Source organism: Fragaria vesca, linkage group LG2 (genome assembly GCF_000184155.1).
Source record: "Fragaria vesca subsp. vesca linkage group LG2, FraVesHawaii_1.0, whole genome shotgun sequence".
Lineage (NCBI taxonomy): Eukaryota > Viridiplantae > Streptophyta > Magnoliopsida > Rosales > Rosaceae > Fragaria > Fragaria vesca.
The window spans coordinates 12,109,168-12,127,219 of NC_020492.1; the positions used below are offsets into that span (position 1 = coordinate 12,109,168).

The following is an 18,052-nucleotide window of genomic DNA, read 5'->3' on the forward strand; positions in this document are numbered from 1 at the left end:
TTGAACAGATTGAACAACTAGTAACAATGAATCCAGGGTACCAGTAATTTCCACAAAAGCATTCACCATTCCTAAAATGATGAAACCTCTTTGCATCTCGGACAACTATCTCTCCCATAGGGAGACAATTACATCAAGCAGCTAGATATGATGAACTTTTCTTGGTGACTGCTTCAAAAGGGCAGTTCACAGTGACGCTTCTCACGTTGGCTGATACAATCCTCTAAATATGTTAATTTGCACCATGGTGTGTTCACATTTTTCTTTTTTTATAAATTAATTCGTTTGTTACGAAAAGGACCTCAAATGGGCATTACAATGCACCAAGGTAATCGATTACATGTTTAACCAGCTTCCTACTTGAGAATGAACTTCTGAAGGTTTAAGTGAATTCATGTTTCCAGCCCTGATTACAAGAACTTGATGTCAAAGAGAGTGGGTGGTTTTCTGTGAAGAGGCCCGAAGGAGTGGTCTGTTGCCTTCCTCTATGTGCAAGCCCTGCTTTCAACTTGATCAATTTAGTAGTAATAAAAAATAAATAAACTTGATCAATTTAGTGCCGTCGTCCCTAAAGGCTTTTGGTTGTAATCTTTTCTTTTGCTATTCACCCAAAAAAAAAAACGCCTAAACTTGTTGTTTGCATCAAGTTTGCTTCTTGATGAATATGCCATCAAGTTTAGGGTTGTCAATGTTGCAAAAACAAAGAGAATATGTAGTGTAAAAGACCATTTATGCCTACGACCAATCGTGAAAATCACACACCAGGAAAAAAAAGGGTCAAAAGCAAATATGACTAGTCAATATATAACTAAACTACCGATTATCTTATTATTTTTTCTTTTATTAATACACCGATCGACTAGAACCCTTATGATTTATATGGCTAGTTAAATACATGTGATATTCATACTCCAAATGTAATGTGACTGTTGGGGTGAGCTATATTTTAACGTATGTAATTAGAAACACTAATAATTTCTTATATAAAATAGATATATTAGCCCCCCAAAAAAGAAAAATGTATTTGTAAGAGAAAAAAAAACAGAAAAAGGAAATGGGAGAAGGAAAAGAAGAAAGTACACAAGTTTTAATGATGACATAATTGAGTGTGTCAATTGTTGTTAGGAACCCGACCCGTACGAAATGGACCGAGTCAGGTGATGGAAATGGACCCAGCTTCGACTGCTTCAACTAGTAGGTCAAGTACTCTACTCTCAGGAGTCCAACTGTGTAACTTGTTCTTTCAAAAACAAAACCAAGAGGGTTTGACTCTCAAGTGTTGAGCCTCTCCCCTTCAGATCTGATTCACCCTCCTCTTCCTTCCCTTCCTCACCCTAATTTCTACTCAATTTCAATGCTTTGCTTCTAATCCCCAAACTTCTCTTGGCCCTTGAAAACCCCCAAAATCAAGAACCCTCAAAAGAGATAGTGAAATGAAGCGCCCTTATTTTGAGAAGCTGATTCTCTCTTCTACTCTCCAAGCCAAACAGCTGGTACCCTCTTTCTCTCTTTTTCTCACTCTCACTCTTTTTCTCTTTTGTGTTGTTGTTAATTGTATGCTGATTATGGTTTTGATATTTTAGCTTCTTTTGATTAGTGAGGGAATTGGGGAGAGAAACCCAGATGGGAAATTAGAGGAATTTCCTATCTTGTTGCAATTTTTCAAGAACCCATCAAGGAAAGACCCTTAAAGATTCCAGCTTTTTTTCATTTTCTTGTTGGGTAAAACTTAAAGGTTGAAGCTTTGGTGTTCTTGTTTGCTAAGATCAGGTAAAAAAAATTGTTATAATTGGGGTATCAAACTTGTATAATTGTTGTATTTCAGCTATATGTTTGGCTGCAGTGACAGTCTGTTGATTATGAGTTTAATAGTTATGAAAGCTCAGTGCAAGTAGTTGTGTCTAGGACTGAAAAGATGAAATTACTGGCACCTAGAAATTGAAGATTGATGGTTTGGGTAGATAGGAACTCTATTCAAAGTAGGAGGATTTTGGGCATAAAATTGTTAACCAGAACAGGTGTTTTTCTAAACGTGACATTGAAACCATATTTGGGGTTTTCCAAGAATATTTGTTAAGCTTCTAAATAAAAAGCCTCTCTCTCAATATGGATCCTTAATAAATAAATAAAACTGTGTATAATCTATATGCTCACTGCCATGTTTGGTGGCAGTGATCTTACTCTATTTCTTTTCAATGGATTGTGATTGTTTAGAAGCATTTCTAAACGTGAACAGCTGCACATTCTGCTACTTTTCATGTCAGTCATGTCTCTCAGAAATTTCCTCAATCCTAAGGAAAGTAGTGTAGTTCCATTAAAAAAATATAAAAAATAAAAACTTTGTTTCTTTATAACTGTGTAAGTCTTTTGCTGTGTACATACACGTACCGATTTATCATGAGTTGGATTGTTTGGACACATTTAGTTCCTAGGAAATATATATATATATATATATATATATATATATATATTTGTCTACTTTACTTTTATTACTAAATAAAGTTAGTTGACTATTATTACTTATAGTAAAATTAAAAAGTTTAAAAGTTAAATTTATAGTACTCCCTACCTAAACTAAACACTANAGTATACATAGTAGGAGNGATTACTAATAATAACAAAATTTAATTTTCTACTTTTTTTAAGAAAAAAAAAAAAAAAATAAGTTGTTGATTTTATTTCTTGTAAAATAAAAAACTTAAAAATGCATTTTTAAGTGTTTAGACAAGTATACCTTTGATTTTAACGGCTTCTAACGGTAAAATTTTATCACAATTTGGTATATATATTGATCCGGTTGTCCCCTTACCCCTCTTTGTATGAGTGTTCCTGAATTTGTCTGTGTGGTTCATAACCGATAAAATCAACTGTATTGCTCGGAATAGTTCTAATTATTTTTGCAATGCTTGTTGGCGATATATCTGATGTTCATGATTATTGGCTAATACCAATACTGATATAGCATATAATCTGTTGACATCTACAATTTTACCTGACAGCACGTTTTATTATAGCAAAAAACTGAACTTGATTTGTGTAATTGTAGAAAATACCAGAAAATTTTGCCAAGAAATTCAGAGATGAGTTTTCAACATATGTTACACTCAGTGTTCCAGGTGGTCATGTTTGGCGTATAGGATTGAAGAAGGCTGCTGAAAATAAATATTGGTTTCAAGATGGTTGGCAGGATTTCATTGAGCGTTATTCCATTCGCATTGGATACTTTCTGATATTCAGATATGAAGGGAATTCGTCTTTCATTGTCAATATTTTTAACCTGACTACCGCTGAGATTAACTATCCACCTAATGCTCTCAGTGGTACTGGAGGGACTGTTTGCAGTAACCAATATCAAGTCTTTGAAGAAATGGAAGATGAGGACTCAGTTGAAATCATGGGTTCCTCCCCTTCATCCATCGTTACTAATACTATGAGAGACAAGCTCTTTGGGGACGTTGCAAATCAACTGACTCCTGGAAAGAATTATAGTCCTCCATCGTTGCAGAATTTGTTCAATGGTGCTAAGCATAACTGGACTGATGCTGGGAAGCTTCATACACCGAAGGTTACTGGATTACAAGGTAATAATTCTACGCAAGATAATGGTACTGAGCGTAAGAAGAGTAAAAAGGCTGTGGACGAAGTCAAATCATGTACTCCAGGTGAAGGTACACAAAGCGATAAGAAGACTGTAAGGAAAAGGCGGAAACGTGATCCTAGTAAGTTCGATGAACTCAATTTTTTGAATTCACATTCTATTAATGCAGAATTTGACTGTCGTTATATTTTCTATAAAATTGCAGATGTGCAGGAGTCATCTGCTCAACATGAACAGGATGTAGAAATCCGTTTTAGATTTTATGAAAGTGCATCTGCAAGGAAGAGAACTGTGACAGCTGAAGAAAGAGAGAGGGCTGTTAATCTCGCCAAAACATTTGAGCCGGTTAATCCTTTCTGCAGGGTGGTTCTTCGACCATCATATCTATATAGGGGATGTATAATGGTGAGTCTTTCAGTAAGTTGCATATAAGATTGCTTATTGATTTCAGATTGTTACAGACTTTGCTTACAATGTATTCTTTTCCCATGCAGTATTTGCCATCCTGCTTTGCTGAAAAGAATTTAAGTGGGGTTTCAGGATTTATAAAACTTCAATCTGCTGATGGTAAACAGTGGCCTGTTCGATGCCTTTACAGAGGAGGGAGAGCAAAATTAAGTCAGGGATGGTATGAGTTTACGGTGGAGAATAATTTGTTAGAGGGGGATGTTTGTGTGTTTGAGTTGCTCAAGACTAAGGAGATTGTGCTGAAAGTTAACGTATTTCGTGTCCAAGAAGAAGATGCTGGATTTGTAACCCAATCATATGGGAACCAACCTTCAGGGCAAAATATAATTCAGGCCATACCGCTTCGAAATTAGTGGCCACCAGGCTGCTGGTAATCTGGGATGTCTAAAGTGTATGATATATCTCTTTGCTTTTCGGGTAGTGATCTGATTTGTTCTTGTGGAACTTAGATCTATTTAGTACTCTTGAACTTTTCAGGATGACTTAGTGTAACTTTCTTTCATTGTTTAGGAGTTTCAACTCAATTTTTTCTTCTTCACTAGCACTGTAAATAGATTGTGCAATACTACGATCCTAATTGGCTCACCCTTTGTTTCCTATGGTGTATATGCTCACCCTTCCTACTTGCTTTGCTAGTGTGCCTGGGGGAGAGCGTTCTTTCTCTCATTTTGCTTCCTTGTCAAGTGCCTGGGGAATCATCGTTATGACAATCACTGTACTAAAAATTTATACTGGCTCTTAAAATTTGACATCATTTTCTCATCTTGTTTATCCCAGAATAACTACTTTTGAAAAGAGTTACTAATCTAATTTTTTTTTTTATCTTTTCTTTTTTGTTTCACAAACCAAGAAGAATGAACTCTTGTTACCAAAAAGAAGAATGGACTCTTTCTTTCTCCATTTATTTCCATTTTTAAGCTCTTCTTTTTTTAGTTTTTCAGACTTTTCTGATCTATTCACCATTGCTTTATAGGTCTGAGGAAGTTACTGTTAGCAAAGCTGGTGCTATTTGTTTTGGTCGAAGTGCTTGACGTTATACTAGCTTATTAGCTGCATTTCATGAACATATTAACACCATGCTTAACTCTTAGGACTTGGGGAATAAGTTTAGAGTTTTGCTAGTAATTGCATGCTCAACTCTGATAGAAAAGAAGTAGGTATTATGGTCAATAAAGTTTGAGAATCTCTTTGAAACTTGAATACCATCTTTCTGCTTGTCTTTATAATCTTTTATTCAGACCCACATTGGGCAGATTTCACTTTATACCCCAGTATTCTGAATGACTAAAGGAAAAGGCCTCCTATTTTCTACTTTAGGCTAAGTCTTGTTTCCGGGAAACTTTTCAAGTGCTCTTAAGTTTTTTGTAACTATTTCTTTTTTTCTTTTTTTGTTCAATGAATTGTCTTGTATCACAAGATGGTTGATGCCTCGAAATTAAAATGTTTAGATGCTATGATAGGATTTTCTATTGAGAACACGTTGTCTTTTATCGTTGCTGAAAACTGAACTATGGAAATAGAGGATACGTCTCATCTGAGTTGAGTTAGCTGAAAATGATATGTTTATAAGTAGCTGTTTTTATTCACTTCATACTTTTTATGTTTTGTTTTCACATCATACAATTCATGTCTAAATGTTGTAAGAACTGCAGCAAAAAGAAAAATGAGTGACAACTTGTTTGTGCTCTTTCAAGTAGTAAGCTGGTAGATTGGACTTGAAGATATTCACATTCAGGTGCTCTTTAAGATTTTTCAGTTATTCTCAAAAAACAGGTTGTCCTTGAGTTAAAAGCTGCATTATGAAAATGATTTGCACCAAATTTACTGATCATAACATCTCTTACATAGATAATAACATTAGTTGCATGTTGATCTAATAGTTGAGATCAGTAATATGGTTAACGTTACATGAAAATTTATAGCCATTTTTGCATTTGAGACTCGTTGGAATATCAAAAAGCTGATATAATTTGGGTGATTCACCCTTTTATATATTTATTAATTTTAAGTCTGTCATTGCTATTCTATTTGAGTGGGTGCATTAAAAGCATAATTTAGCTTTCCTTCTCATTATTATTTTTTTTCCATCTGAATGGCTTTCTATTATTTATCTTGGGGCTCAGATGCTCTTCTTCCTTTTCACTTTCTTTTGTTTAAGAATGCTTTTGTTTATTTATTTTTTTTCTCGAATGAATGATGTGTTTGTGTATAGTTGTAACTTGTCCTTCTTTGGAGTTGTGAATGGAGTTCATAAGAAACATATTAAGTATAGTTGAGAGGGTCCAGCATAAGTTCTTGATCATGACATTTTGTAAGAATGTAATAAGTGACTTGCTGCTATATGTCATACTCCATATGATTCTTAAAGATCAGCAGCATGAATAGAATTTCCCTCCCAGGAAAAAAGGAATCAAACATATATAACTCTGCAGAAGTTGGCATTTCTTTTTTCTTCTGCAAGATACCCATCAGGATTCATCATCAACCCTAAATTGCCTTCTACAAACTACTTTTGCTTATCCCATGCATTTACGAGAGGCATCAACCCAAAATTTGAAAGGCTGGTTTTTGGGTATTTGATCTGATATGTCAAGTTGTTGAAAACTGGTGAACCAGAACACACCAACCTTCAAAGAGAAGTTGGTAAACCATATCACTAGTAATTAACTTTTCAGTCAGACACTGAAAAGTAGAACCTCAATTGGTTATGGAATATATGACTTGAATGAGGAGCTGATTACTTCAGCCACTGATTAATCATCAAACCTATCTTATAAAAAATGCATTATAAGATAGAAAAGAAAACTGGAAGTTGTTTGTGAGTTGGAATTATAGCATATGCCACATAGGGGTCACTACAATTGTGGAAGATGAATCTTAACCTTGTCCTGAAGGTGAATGATACTAGTTACCCTGGAATACATAACCCTTTCTTCTGAATTCTGATTACTGACATTTGCTTCCACACAGGCCCGCTCACCTGCGGGACAACAATTAAGGGACAAAACGGGATGAAGTGATGGCAGCCGTTGAATTATTAATGAAATGATCTTACGGCTAGAAAAACATATACATTAAAACCTAATTATCAGAGACCCTCTTCTTCTCTCTCGACTCTTTTCTGGTCCATGCCTTGAACCATGTCTTGGATCTATCTCTCTCTCATCCATGAAACCTTCCACCATGTCCTGGATTGAAAGCACCACCATCTTCCCTCATGAAACAAAAACACAGTTTCGCACTTTTGTGAGTTTGTCTCTTTCCTCCGATTAACAAATTCACTCCAATTCTTTTCTTCTTCTCCAATCTAAGTTTGAGTATCAGCGAAACCAAAAAAAAAAAAAAAAACTGAAGTTTGAGTAGCAATGACCAAGCCTCAGACCCAGAGATCCAAACCGCGTCCGTCGGGGCGCACCAATCCGGCCTCGTGCGAACCGAATTCAGAGAGAGACTAGAGAGAAGATTGGGTAATGGGTATTTGTTAATCGGGTTACTTCTGGTTTCCTATATTTGTTGGATTTAATTTACATGTTGCTTAGATTAGTTCTATGGAAGGATGAGAAAATGATAGCAGATGATGCCTCTAACAAATTACATAATAGGATAGCAAGATGAGGAAAAGTAGATGAACGGATCTGGGTTGCAAAGTTTGGAAAGTGAGATCGATGAGGGAAGAAGATGAAACAGAGTTGGAATATAATTTGTTTCCATTAGAACCGTAAGATTTACTCACTAAACATCCAACGGTTGAGATTGAATCGTCCTTTTTTGTCCTTTAAATCGTATCCCGCAGGTGAGCAGCCCTGTGCTTCCACATTGTAAATGTGTAGACTCTTTCAAGTTTCAATCACACAAGTATTAGCCTATTAGGTGAAGAGTAGAGTTTAATACTTTTTAAGACAAACTGCAACATTTCCCAGATACGCTATTTATTTCTTCAAAATTTGTCTACAAATCATTCTTTTATAATATGGCATGCTTCCCTTCTGGTAATGATGAGATGAGAATGAAAAACTGGGAGATTGGAGAACTGAAATGAGAGGAAAAAAAAATTATAAAAATCGCCGTTGCCGGGGATCGAACCCGGGTCACCCGCGTGACAGGCGGGAATACTTACCACTATACTACAACGACTTTGTTGCTAATGATGTGGTTCTTTACGTAATTGACCGTAAAGACCGATATATTTGTAGGCCAAGCCAAGGCTCTAGTCCAAAAATGTTTTGCTACACACACATCACATCAAAGAAATTGGATTGTGTATTGTTTGCCTTTTGTAGATACTAGATAGAGTAATACAGACCATTATCACTGGGTTTCTAATCCATTGGTTCTCCAACATACACTACACAAAAGGAAAAAAAGGGTTCCTCATACTTCTCATTTCCTTCAAATTTTCATTACCAAATTCAATCACTTTCTAGTGTCTAAATCCCTGCACTCTTTGTTTCTTCCTTTCAGAATTTTCACAATGGCAACAGCCTCAGCAACACTCTCACCAGCCATGTTCACCACCACAGCCACAGTTGCCAAATCTGTTAGGAAGCCAGCAAACAAAGTCCACTACATTTCAGGGCTCAACTCCTTTTCTGGACTCAAAGCTCACAACAGTGTTGCCTCTCTTGGTCTTCCTCAGTGCACTGATCTGTCTTTTGCTAACATTGTGAGCTCCTTGAGAGCTCCTTCACAGAACCAAGGCAGAGGTGGAGGGGCACTCTCATCTACCTGCAATGCAATTGGTGAGATTTTCAAGATTGCAGCAATCATGAATGGACTCACTCTTGTTGGAGTTGCAGTGGGATTCGTTCTTCTTCGAATCGAAGCCTTCGTGGAGGAGTCAGCTGAGTGAGAATTCTCAGATACCCTTTAGTTGGTTTTGATCTGTTGTTTATCAAGAGAATCTGTGTATTATTTCATTGTCATGTGATGTAACAATGGCTTTATATCTGCTTCTTCTGGTAAACTGAGTTGGATATCTCAAACTATCAATAGGCATCCAATCTAAAATCTATTAAGCACAGGAGGTCACATAAATAGCACTTTAGTTGGTGTCAAAAGTATATGCAAATTTCCATTGGTTAAACAAACCAGTTCACATAATAAGATATGTAACAAGTTTTTATGTCACTCTTTTATATGCTTGCATCTTTAAGCTTGAGATGCTTCACATTGAGTTGCTTTTAGTATTTCAACTCTTAAACTGAAATGTTAAGACTTAACACCATAGGAGGGCAATTTTAGGTTCATCTTCTTCCCTTCCAAGCTTTCTTCCTGAAGCTTTGGTTCAGTAACAAAAACTGTTACCAATTTCTCATTGATTCCTATATTATTCTGTTCTCTTGTTTCCCGGCATCAAAAATCACACAACGATTTCAAAACCCCAATCAGCATCATCTCAAGCTTTTGTTTGTGTTTTTCACAACCCGTTGAGATACCCATGCCTTCCTTTTCAACCTCTTAGGACAACCTACTTCAGTACTTCACCAGTTCAGAATTTCTGGCAAGAATGTCATTTCTTTATATTCTGACCATTGGTGCACAAAGAATAAGCACCATAAGAAATGAATTTTAGATTTTATCAGCAATCCATGGCTGTTTAAATATATTTCTTCAGGAACAAACGAGTAGAACCTGGCAATTGGCAAACAACAACAAAAAAACAGCATAAAGCCTGCTGAAACTTAAGCAACTGTCATCTGACTAAAGAAATAACAGATGATTTCCTTTTGGACAAGGCATGCTCCAGTGCAAGTAGCTTTGAAATTCTATATTGCTAGTCAGATCGATAATGCATCCACTCAACCTTTTAGTGCCATAAGTTGGTCAAGTTGGGAGATATTGGATAGTTTAAGCATTTGAGAATTGAAGTGTGACATTTTTGTATTATGCATATGGTTTTGCGATCATATCTTTATGGTGACGATGGAATGCCAAATATTCTAGTTCACTCACAAATCCAAGTCATATTAGGCCTTTATATTAGACTTCCATGAAGTATTGCTCAGCATTTAGCTAATATACCAGTAAAATAAAGACCACACTACTTGGCTGCAGACAAAACTGGGACTAATATAAAGTGATTTCTGCCCGGAATTGGAGGCAATCACAAACCTTCTGCAGTGTACATGCATGTAGATGGTTCTTATACATGCAGTTCACGAAGGTACAATGCTAATTTCCAGTTTCTCTACAAATGCAAAGGTCACAGATTTATACGATAAAATATATCATAGTCGAAACTATCAAAGAGGTTTATTTCTCTCATTCAAAGAGACCTAACCCAGCACAATTTTCACAAGTCAAGACTCGAGAGTCATTAATGTCCGACACAGGACATGATTTACGCACATTAGTTACCAAGTTTTCTAAGGATGAGCTTCCTTGAAATCATTTATGACTATAGGGACATCTACTCCTCTGCTACTATGGAGTTGCTCATACTCTAGAGACAGGTCCCTTTGAATGCATTTGCCAGCAAACTTCAGGCATGTACATGCTGTGAATATCAAAATCCCAGAAAGTATCCAACTAAACTGCAAGTTGGCCAATGCCCTTGCCCTAAATTCAGACTCACTTGATCTACAAGTTACTGATGATCCAAGCATGTTATCAGTGCTACCGTCGATGAAACTGACAACACAACCCTTTGGAACAAGCTTAGGAACCCAGAGCATGAATCCCATGTTCATAAACCAGCAACCTTGGAATACAACTGAAATAGAAAGAACAAGTGCTGCAGGAAGACTGGTTTGGCAAAAAGTTGCTGCTAAAGCTGCCATGACAGAAGCAAACACTATTAGCTGCAATAACCAATGGTAATGCCCTTCAAGACCAACATGGTCAGTGGAGTGGAAATGGAGAAGAAAAAGCTCTTGGCAGAAAACAGAGGCTGTAAGCAATCCAACAACCCCAGATAGGATCTGAAACGAATTAATAACCTCAGCTGAAAGAGTAAACCCTGCAAATATGGCAAGGTGGAGGAACATGGTTGCATGCTCCAAATTATGGAGCTTGAAAGAGAAGTTAAGAAAAGGGAAGTCTAAAACTTGCATAATAATTGCAAATACAGCGAAAGATAAGATGAAAAGGAGTTCCAGGTGTTTAACTTTGGAAAGAGGGCAGTTCAATGGGTACCAAAACCTTACTCTAAAGTTACTAGGGCCTTTGAGAAAATAAGATCTGATAGTGTTGATGGTGTGCCATAAACCAAGAAGGGTGAGGGCAAAGCCAGGAACTATGTGCCCAATGAACGTGCCCATTGCAAGTTTTTTTTTCCACAGATCAGGGTTTCTTGTACATGATCTGTAGATGCTTAATTCTTAATCTCCAAATAGAGCTTAAATACATGAAGCCATTGCAGTGGCACTGTATACTAAAAGAAGAAAATGTACATTCTGGTAATTTTTCCAAGCATTTGGTGCATGATGCATGTATTTCCACACATATATACTTGTACAAGACGACACTCAGCTGTGAGTAACACTCCGGACAATGGATATCCTAAATGGAGGTGTCACACTCACCCCATGAAGAAGATTAATGGTGTTACTGTTATTTTCAACTGTCAAGACCATTGAATGAAATTATTTGGATTCCAGTATGACTAGTTTCATTTGTTTCTCATTGTAACTTGCTTTTGTTTTGAAGCATGTAGAACTATCCTTGGTATTTAAGAACTAAATGCCCTGCTGTCCAACAGTGTCAGGACTATAGGAGTACATTTAGTGGAGAGTGAAGTGGGTTTCAATATAGGAGTGTGGCAAATAAGATGTTCCCACTTATTAAAAATATTTCATTATCTTGTGGACTTATTCAACAAAACACTAGTATAGTGATGGTAAAAGCTGTAAGAATATACCAGGATACCTTGCCACAAAATGATGTACCAAAGATGATAGGTTTGCAAGTCCAAATCACACTCGGTAAAAGCTAAACTTCTTAGCACCTGAAAAAAAAATTGTTTAAAGCTTGGGAGCATTATTGATGAAAAAGCCTGGAAGAAAGCTGAAGTAAAATCTTGTTATCGAGTTCACTTTCAATAATGTTAATGCCTGCATACATCCTCTATCAGAGTTCTTTATATTGTTGGAAATATTAGGACTCCCCTGTTTTTACCAGGTAACAATCTGAAGGCAATTAGAAATCATGATTATCATTGAAATTGTTTAATTTGTGTCAAGTTAGAACAAGATTCAGTCATTTTAAACTAGTTTGACTAGAGTTATACACTTATCGCAATTACTCCAGTTTATATTAATTTTGAAGTAGTTGTGTTATTAGAACTGAAAGATGAAAGGAAACAAGTGATTTCATATGCCTGCTCTAAAGCATGTATCAAGATCTATAACACTTATCGAGTACAATTAAATAGAAAACAAAAACAAAAATATTACTGCACAAAATGGCAGATTCTCTAGCAGATTGCATTATTCTCATCGATGCCAATCATATTACAACTCAAGTATAATCATGTAGCTCTGTGCCAACAAAGAAATAAAGAACTAAACAGAAGAGGTTACATAATGTTACAGTAAGACTTCCTCATAAACCCAATCAAATACTGAACCAAGTTCAACAAGACTAACGAATGCAATAGATACCTGAGTTGAGCTTGTCAGGTCATCTTGAGGAAGTAACCAAAACAACCTTCTAGAACTAGAAGTTGGTTCGAGTACACCACTGCCATTAGAAGTACTATACATGGAGAAAGAGACTTCATGACTCACCCTTTTTGAGAAATTCCTCAACATTCTCAATCCCCTCGATCAGATAATAATATGTGTTGTCATCAGGAGTAATCCCTCTGCTCACCATCTCTTTAAGGAGCTCTTGAGCAACATCACCGTTTTGGTTTTTGCATAGACCTTTGATAAGAGCATTGTACGTTAGAAGTGTAGGATTGAAACCTATACTCAACATCTCATCTCGAACTTTGAAGGCATCATTCATATCACCTCGTTTACTATGTCCACTAATGAGGGTGTTGTAACTAATGAAATCAGGCTTGATTCCCCTTCTCTTCATCTCATCCAGAAGTTCCCGAGCTTCCTCAACTTTCCCTTCCCTGCAGCGGCCTTGCATTAGGGTATTGTAAGTCACTTCATCTGGATGAACCTTCATTTTATCCATCTCACTCAAAAGCGAAAATGCACGCTCCATATTACCATTAGCACAATGACCATCAATCAAAGCATTGAACATCACAAGATCCGGCAGAACATCCTTACGCTGTATCTTCTCAAACAAGTCATCTGCCTCATTCATCCTATTCCTTTTACTCAAAACATAAATAAGTGACGTATAAGTTTCCTTAGTAGGCTCTATCTCTTTACTCAACATTTCATCGCGAAGGATAAACGCCTTCTTCGCATTGCCAGACCTGCAGTACCCATTAATCAAAATATTATAGGTAATGGCATCAGGAGCCATCCCTTTCTCTTCCATCTCTCTAACCATACCCTCAGCTTCGCTCACCCTACCTTCCATAAACAACTCATGAATCAACAAATTGTAAGTCAACACAGTCGGCATGATACCCTTCTTCACCATCTCATCTCTATAACCAAAAGCCCTGTCCAGATCACCCTTATTGCAATAACCATCAATCAGAATGTTATAAGTCACAGCACTCGGAACCAGCCCAATTTCCAGCATTTTATCAAAAAGACCAGACGCCTCGTCAAGCCTTCTCTCCTTACACATCCCACTAATAAGCAATCCATAGGTGTACGAATCCGGCTTAACTCCTCTCCCTTTCATATCACTCAAAATCAACTGAGCCCCTCCAACTCTCCCTCTCACACAAAACCCATGAATGATAGTATTATAAGTAACAACACTCGGCTTAACCCCCAAAAGCTCCATCAACCCGAGAAACTCCTTGGCCTTCTTCAGCTTCCCTTCTTTACACAACACATTGATCATAATATTAAAAGTACAAACACTCGACTTGATCTTCAACCTAAACATCTCAGCATACAAAACCCACGCCGTCTCGGTCCGATTCATCTTCGAAAACAAGCTCAACAGCTCATTACAAGTCCTGGTTTTCGGCATCACATTCGCACTCGTCATCGACCTAAAGCATTGAAAACCCTCATCAGCTCTCTTCAATTCACAGCAAGCACTCACCAGGAGGTCCAAAACGACGCCGCTCTGCGCACCCAGGCGCGTTCGGGCTTTAGCCAGCGAGTCGAAGACGTCTCGAATTGGAGCAATGCCGGAGCCGAGGAGCTGCTTGAGGAGAGCGATGGAGGGTTTTGGGGAGGGGAGGGCGGCGAGGATGGCGGCGGCGAGGCATTGGGTGTCGGTGTCGAGGCGGCGGAGGTCGAAATGGGAGGTGAAGCGGTGGACGAGGTGAGGGGTTTGGTGGAGGGAGAAGAGGGTTTGGGAGACTAGAGAGGATGGGAGGTTGGGTGGGAGGTGTTGGATGAAATGCCAGTGAGAGGTTTGGATGGAGTTGAGGAGGGAGAGGTGGGTAATGGGCGGAGGAGGAGGAGGAGGGGAGGGTTGGGTTAGTGAGGAGAAAGGAGATCTGAGGTTCTGGGGTTTAAGAGTGTGAGGGTTTAGGAGTCTGTGAGGTTTCATTGTTCTGGCTGAGACTTGATTTTGCGAAACTAGAGGGTTTTTGACTCGAGAGGTTTCATTGTTCAGATACATCCGATACCGTACACACTACTCACCAGGTGATATGATAAGGGTGGGGACTTTTGAAACCGTAAATTATAAAAAAGACCGAACCGAAACCTAAGCCAAAATTGAAATAATCAAACCCCGGTCTGAGACAGCTATGTTGTGAGAATAATCGTTTCTAAAGTTGTAATAAGAATAATCATTTTTGATATTGTTACGAGTAAAATTAGTTGATTGACACTTACTAATAATCTAATACAATACACTCTATTTTCTGTGTATTAACATCCAGATTTTCGCTCAATCGTTTGTGCTTTGTTAAAACAAGTCGGGCATTCACCCGAGGAATGAGAAGAGTGCATGCATTCAAAGTTCAAAATTTAGAAAAGTAACTTTTTACCGAGCTTTTTCTGATGACATGATATGATGACGGAAAATTCTATCCTACATACGTGCATGGTATACAACCTGTTTTTCAACCCTAAACAAGACATACAACCCCTGCAAGGCACATGCCACATACTCCTATTAGTGAAAGTATGGCATACACATTTGTAGAGCAACTAAACCCATATGATGACTATAAATTCAACAACATAAGCAGAAAGGAATCATGCAATGACAACAATTGGCTACGCTTCAACATCAATCAGAATTTTCACCTTAATCAAGGCTGTTCAAATTCGGTTGAGTCGATCACTTATGTGAAAAACCTGGACACATTGCCAAAATTTGCAGATATAAACAAGCAGTCAAATAACAATTCTCCGAATGTGCTCAGCCAAGACCATGTACTTCCATCAGTTCCATGCCACTCGTATTCCTTCTGGTTGGATGATCCGGTCTGATATGTTCACCAAGGGTTTGTTCTTCGCAGCGGAGAGTGTGTTAAAAACTTGAGCATTCTTAATTACCAAATCTTGAAAGCCACAGAATACATCAGAAACATCGATTTAACAATGTAGAGAAAACTAACAAGACTTGAAAGCCAAGACATCATCATCTATATGTCACGATAATAAAAGCCATGACAATCGTCATCAACTGATTTATATGCCTCTCCCGATGATATAAATTCACCCACTTCTGCAGCAGCCCAATACAAACAATCAAAGATTAATCTCATATAACTACCTTCCTGAGATTTTGGTTCTTGATTATTATTGGTGCTAGCCTGACTCGGATTTCCTTTGAAATAGTCGCCTACTCGAACCATCAATGACCAGAGTTTCTCCAATTTTTGACGTCTGCGTAGTTCTTCAAAAGCAAGGTGATAACAAAGTATGCTCGTTAAACCACGCCGGTTGCATTTCTTGTAGCCGGAAAGGCCAACGGGGCAGCAATAAAGATAAGGTAACCTAACGTGAACAAGATATTCTCATGGTCCTTCTTGTCTTTATAATCCTCATCATGCCTTCTTAGAAAAGAGTCTTCAAACTGTTTGTGGGGGGATGTAATAGTAATACTCTTAAGCATGGCAAGTACGACGAGTCCGGGTAGGCTTTCGAACTTGGACTTAGCGCAGGGATCGTTTAGCTGTAACTGTTTCTCATCAAGATCGCTGCCTTGCCCACCAGATGGTATATTTACGACAGCTTTCTCCTTCTCCATATTGATCGTGATACGATTTGGACAAATGGAAGCACAGATATATATAGGTGCAAAACAATGGAGATAAACGGATCAAGAATAAAAGAATATCTTAATTAAGAAGTTTCAACTTTCAAGACCTCACTTGCACTCTCGACTGAATCAATCAAAGACTCGATACAACTATATATGCAGGGGCGGAGCCAGGATTTTCACTTAGGGGGGGTCCGAGTTGATAATAGATCAGAGGACTAGATTTAAATTTATTTTAGTTAGCTATATGTTAAAGGCATATAACACTATGTGTACATCATTTGTTATCAACAAGCTTGTTATTAAATTTTATTTTGATTTCAATAACGACAGTGAAACAATTCTCATAAATCATGTAAAAAGTTGATGTTAGCAATAATTTAGATGCTAACGTGAAAGACATTGTGATACTTTAGCTAGCTTTGTACCATTTCAGTCCATACGCGATGGAGATCAGAGATGCAGAGTCACAAAATTGAAGGAAAGTTTTTACTCCAAAAAATTCAAAATCAATATCTCCCTACTATCTGTTAAATATTTGTGATTATCACTTCACTATAATAAAATATTAATTAACATAAAATAGTTGCCATGTTTGATCTTTTCTTTTTTGTTCTCTTACCTATCAAGTGGGAAACGTGGTAGTATAAGATTGGTTGAGGGGGGTTCATATACAAAAATGAACTGATATCAGATAGATTTGATCGGTTGCAACACACTAAATTGAGAGACTTGTTAAAACTTAGGGGGGTCCGGACCACGTCGGGCCTGAACGTGGTTCCGCCCCTGTATATATGCCGACCCCTTAAATATATAAGATGTTGCAAACCTATTCCCAAATCCCAAATAGATATAGAAACGATTACCAATTAAATAAGCAGTCAAAACTCCTCTCTATATAAGGATTAACAAATCCTTAGCCAGGGTGAAAAGGAATCCACACACCTAGCTAATAATCTCTAACAGTCTAGAGTCTATAGGGTTGATGAGAATTTTAAAATCTATTTTTGTTACTATGAAAAAAGTCTTCAAATTTAAGGCTATTGGGAATTTTTTTTTTTTTTTTTTTTTACCCTATCAATAACATTTCGACTTAGGGTGATGATTAGCCCTAAGATCGCTTACCCAAAAAAAAAAAAAAAAAAAAACAAACTCTCGATCATATTATACCCATTCAACCAGGAAAATATGAACCAAGCAATAAACTGTAAGAACCAAATTCATTCTTTACTTCCTCAACAAAAAGCATTCTAGTAAGCTTAAAAACCCATTGTACATGTTATTTAAATAAATGCAGTTAACAACAGTAATTACAACACAATACTCGTAAAACTGAGTGTGGTAAACTGGTAATAATTAAAATTTAATTTGAAATCCCAAGCGACATAGACGTATTGTTGCTTGAACGGCTTGAAAAGCTTCTTAATGATGCAGTCTTCAATGTTGTAAACGACAGTGATATAGGTAGCGAGCAATCTCTTCCCCCAATTTCAAGTCTTCCTTGGTGGTGTGGAATAAGTCTCCGCATGGGCATGGGTACGGTACGCATACAGCTCCTAGTTCCACCCTAGATAATCGAATTTTTGAATAACCTTTCCTAATATATAGCTCGGGTTTTTGGACCTTTTTCTTTTTTGCAAGGCAAATCAATGGATTTTATATATTTAAAATCGGGCTAGAACAGCCATTATATACTATTCTGCTACCAATTCCGGATAGACAAGAAGTTGA

The 18,052-nt window shown here is 37.3% G+C and overlaps 4 protein-coding genes and 1 non-coding gene across 5 annotated transcripts; 2 read left to right on the top strand and 3 right to left on the bottom strand.

The window, feature by feature from the left end:
• Positions 1–1,230: 1,230 nt before the first annotated feature.
• On the top strand, positions 1,231–4,663 carry LOC101302800 (B3 domain-containing transcription factor VRN1-like). The gene is made up of 4 exons (XM_004290345.1): positions 1,231–1,493; positions 3,047–3,719; positions 3,804–4,003; positions 4,093–4,663. Exons 1-4 carry the CDS (start codon positions 1,434–1,436, stop codon positions 4,417–4,419), a joined length of 1,260 nt encoding a protein of 419 aa, XP_004290393.1. The 5' UTR covers positions 1,231–1,433; the 3' UTR covers positions 4,420–4,663.
• A 3,465-nt stretch (positions 4,664–8,128) lies between these two features.
• Positions 8,129–8,200, bottom strand: TRNAD-GUC. Its single transcript has one exon. It is a non-coding gene; the product is annotated as a tRNA-Asp (tRNA).
• Positions 8,201–8,407: 207 nt separating this feature from the next.
• LOC101303081 lies at positions 8,408–9,086 on the top strand. The gene is made up of 2 exons (XM_004290346.1): positions 8,408–8,432; positions 8,528–9,086. The coding sequence occupies exon 2, from the start codon at positions 8,538–8,540 to the stop codon at positions 8,913–8,915; it is 378 nt and encodes a 125-aa protein (XP_004290394.1). The 5' UTR covers positions 8,408–8,432; positions 8,528–8,537; the 3' UTR covers positions 8,916–9,086.
• Positions 9,087–10,112: 1,026 nt separating this feature from the next.
• Positions 10,113–11,374, bottom strand: LOC101303381. The gene has a single exon (XM_004290347.1). The coding sequence runs from the start codon at positions 11,323–11,325 to the stop codon at positions 10,432–10,434; it is 894 nt and encodes a 297-aa protein (XP_004290395.1). The 5' UTR covers positions 11,326–11,374; the 3' UTR covers positions 10,113–10,431.
• Positions 11,375–12,664: 1,290 nt separating this feature from the next.
• On the bottom strand, positions 12,665–14,653 carry LOC101291209 (pentatricopeptide repeat-containing protein At2g15630, mitochondrial-like). Its single transcript, XM_004292416.1, has one exon. The coding sequence runs from the start codon at positions 14,651–14,653 to the stop codon at positions 12,782–12,784; it is 1,872 nt and encodes a 623-aa protein (XP_004292464.1). The 3' UTR covers positions 12,665–12,781.
• Between the last annotated feature and the right edge of the window lie 3,399 nt (positions 14,654–18,052).

Excerpts from the sequence above, each read along its gene's own strand:
- LOC101303081 (XM_004290346.1), top strand. The coding sequence starts at position 8,538 with ATGGCAACAGCCTCAGCAACACTCTCACCAGCCATGTTCACCACCACA.
- LOC101303381 (XM_004290347.1), bottom strand. The coding sequence starts at position 11,325 with ATGGGCACGTTCATTGGGCACATAGTTCCTGGCTTTGCCCTCACCCTT.
- LOC101302800 (XM_004290345.1), top strand. The coding sequence starts at position 1,434 with ATGAAGCGCCCTTATTTTGAGAAGCTGATTCTCTCTTCTACTCTCCAA. Across the intron at positions 1,494-3,046 it reads CTCTCCAAGCCAAACAGCTG|AAAATACCAGAAAATTTTGC; the intron begins GTACCCTCTTTC and ends GTGTAATTGTAG. Across the intron at positions 4,004-4,092 it reads TATATAGGGGATGTATAATG|TATTTGCCATCCTGCTTTGC; the intron begins GTGAGTCTTTCA and ends TTTCCCATGCAG.
- LOC101291209 (XM_004292416.1), bottom strand. The coding sequence starts at position 14,653 with ATGAAACCTCACAGACTCCTAAACCCTCACACTCTTAAACCCCAGAAC.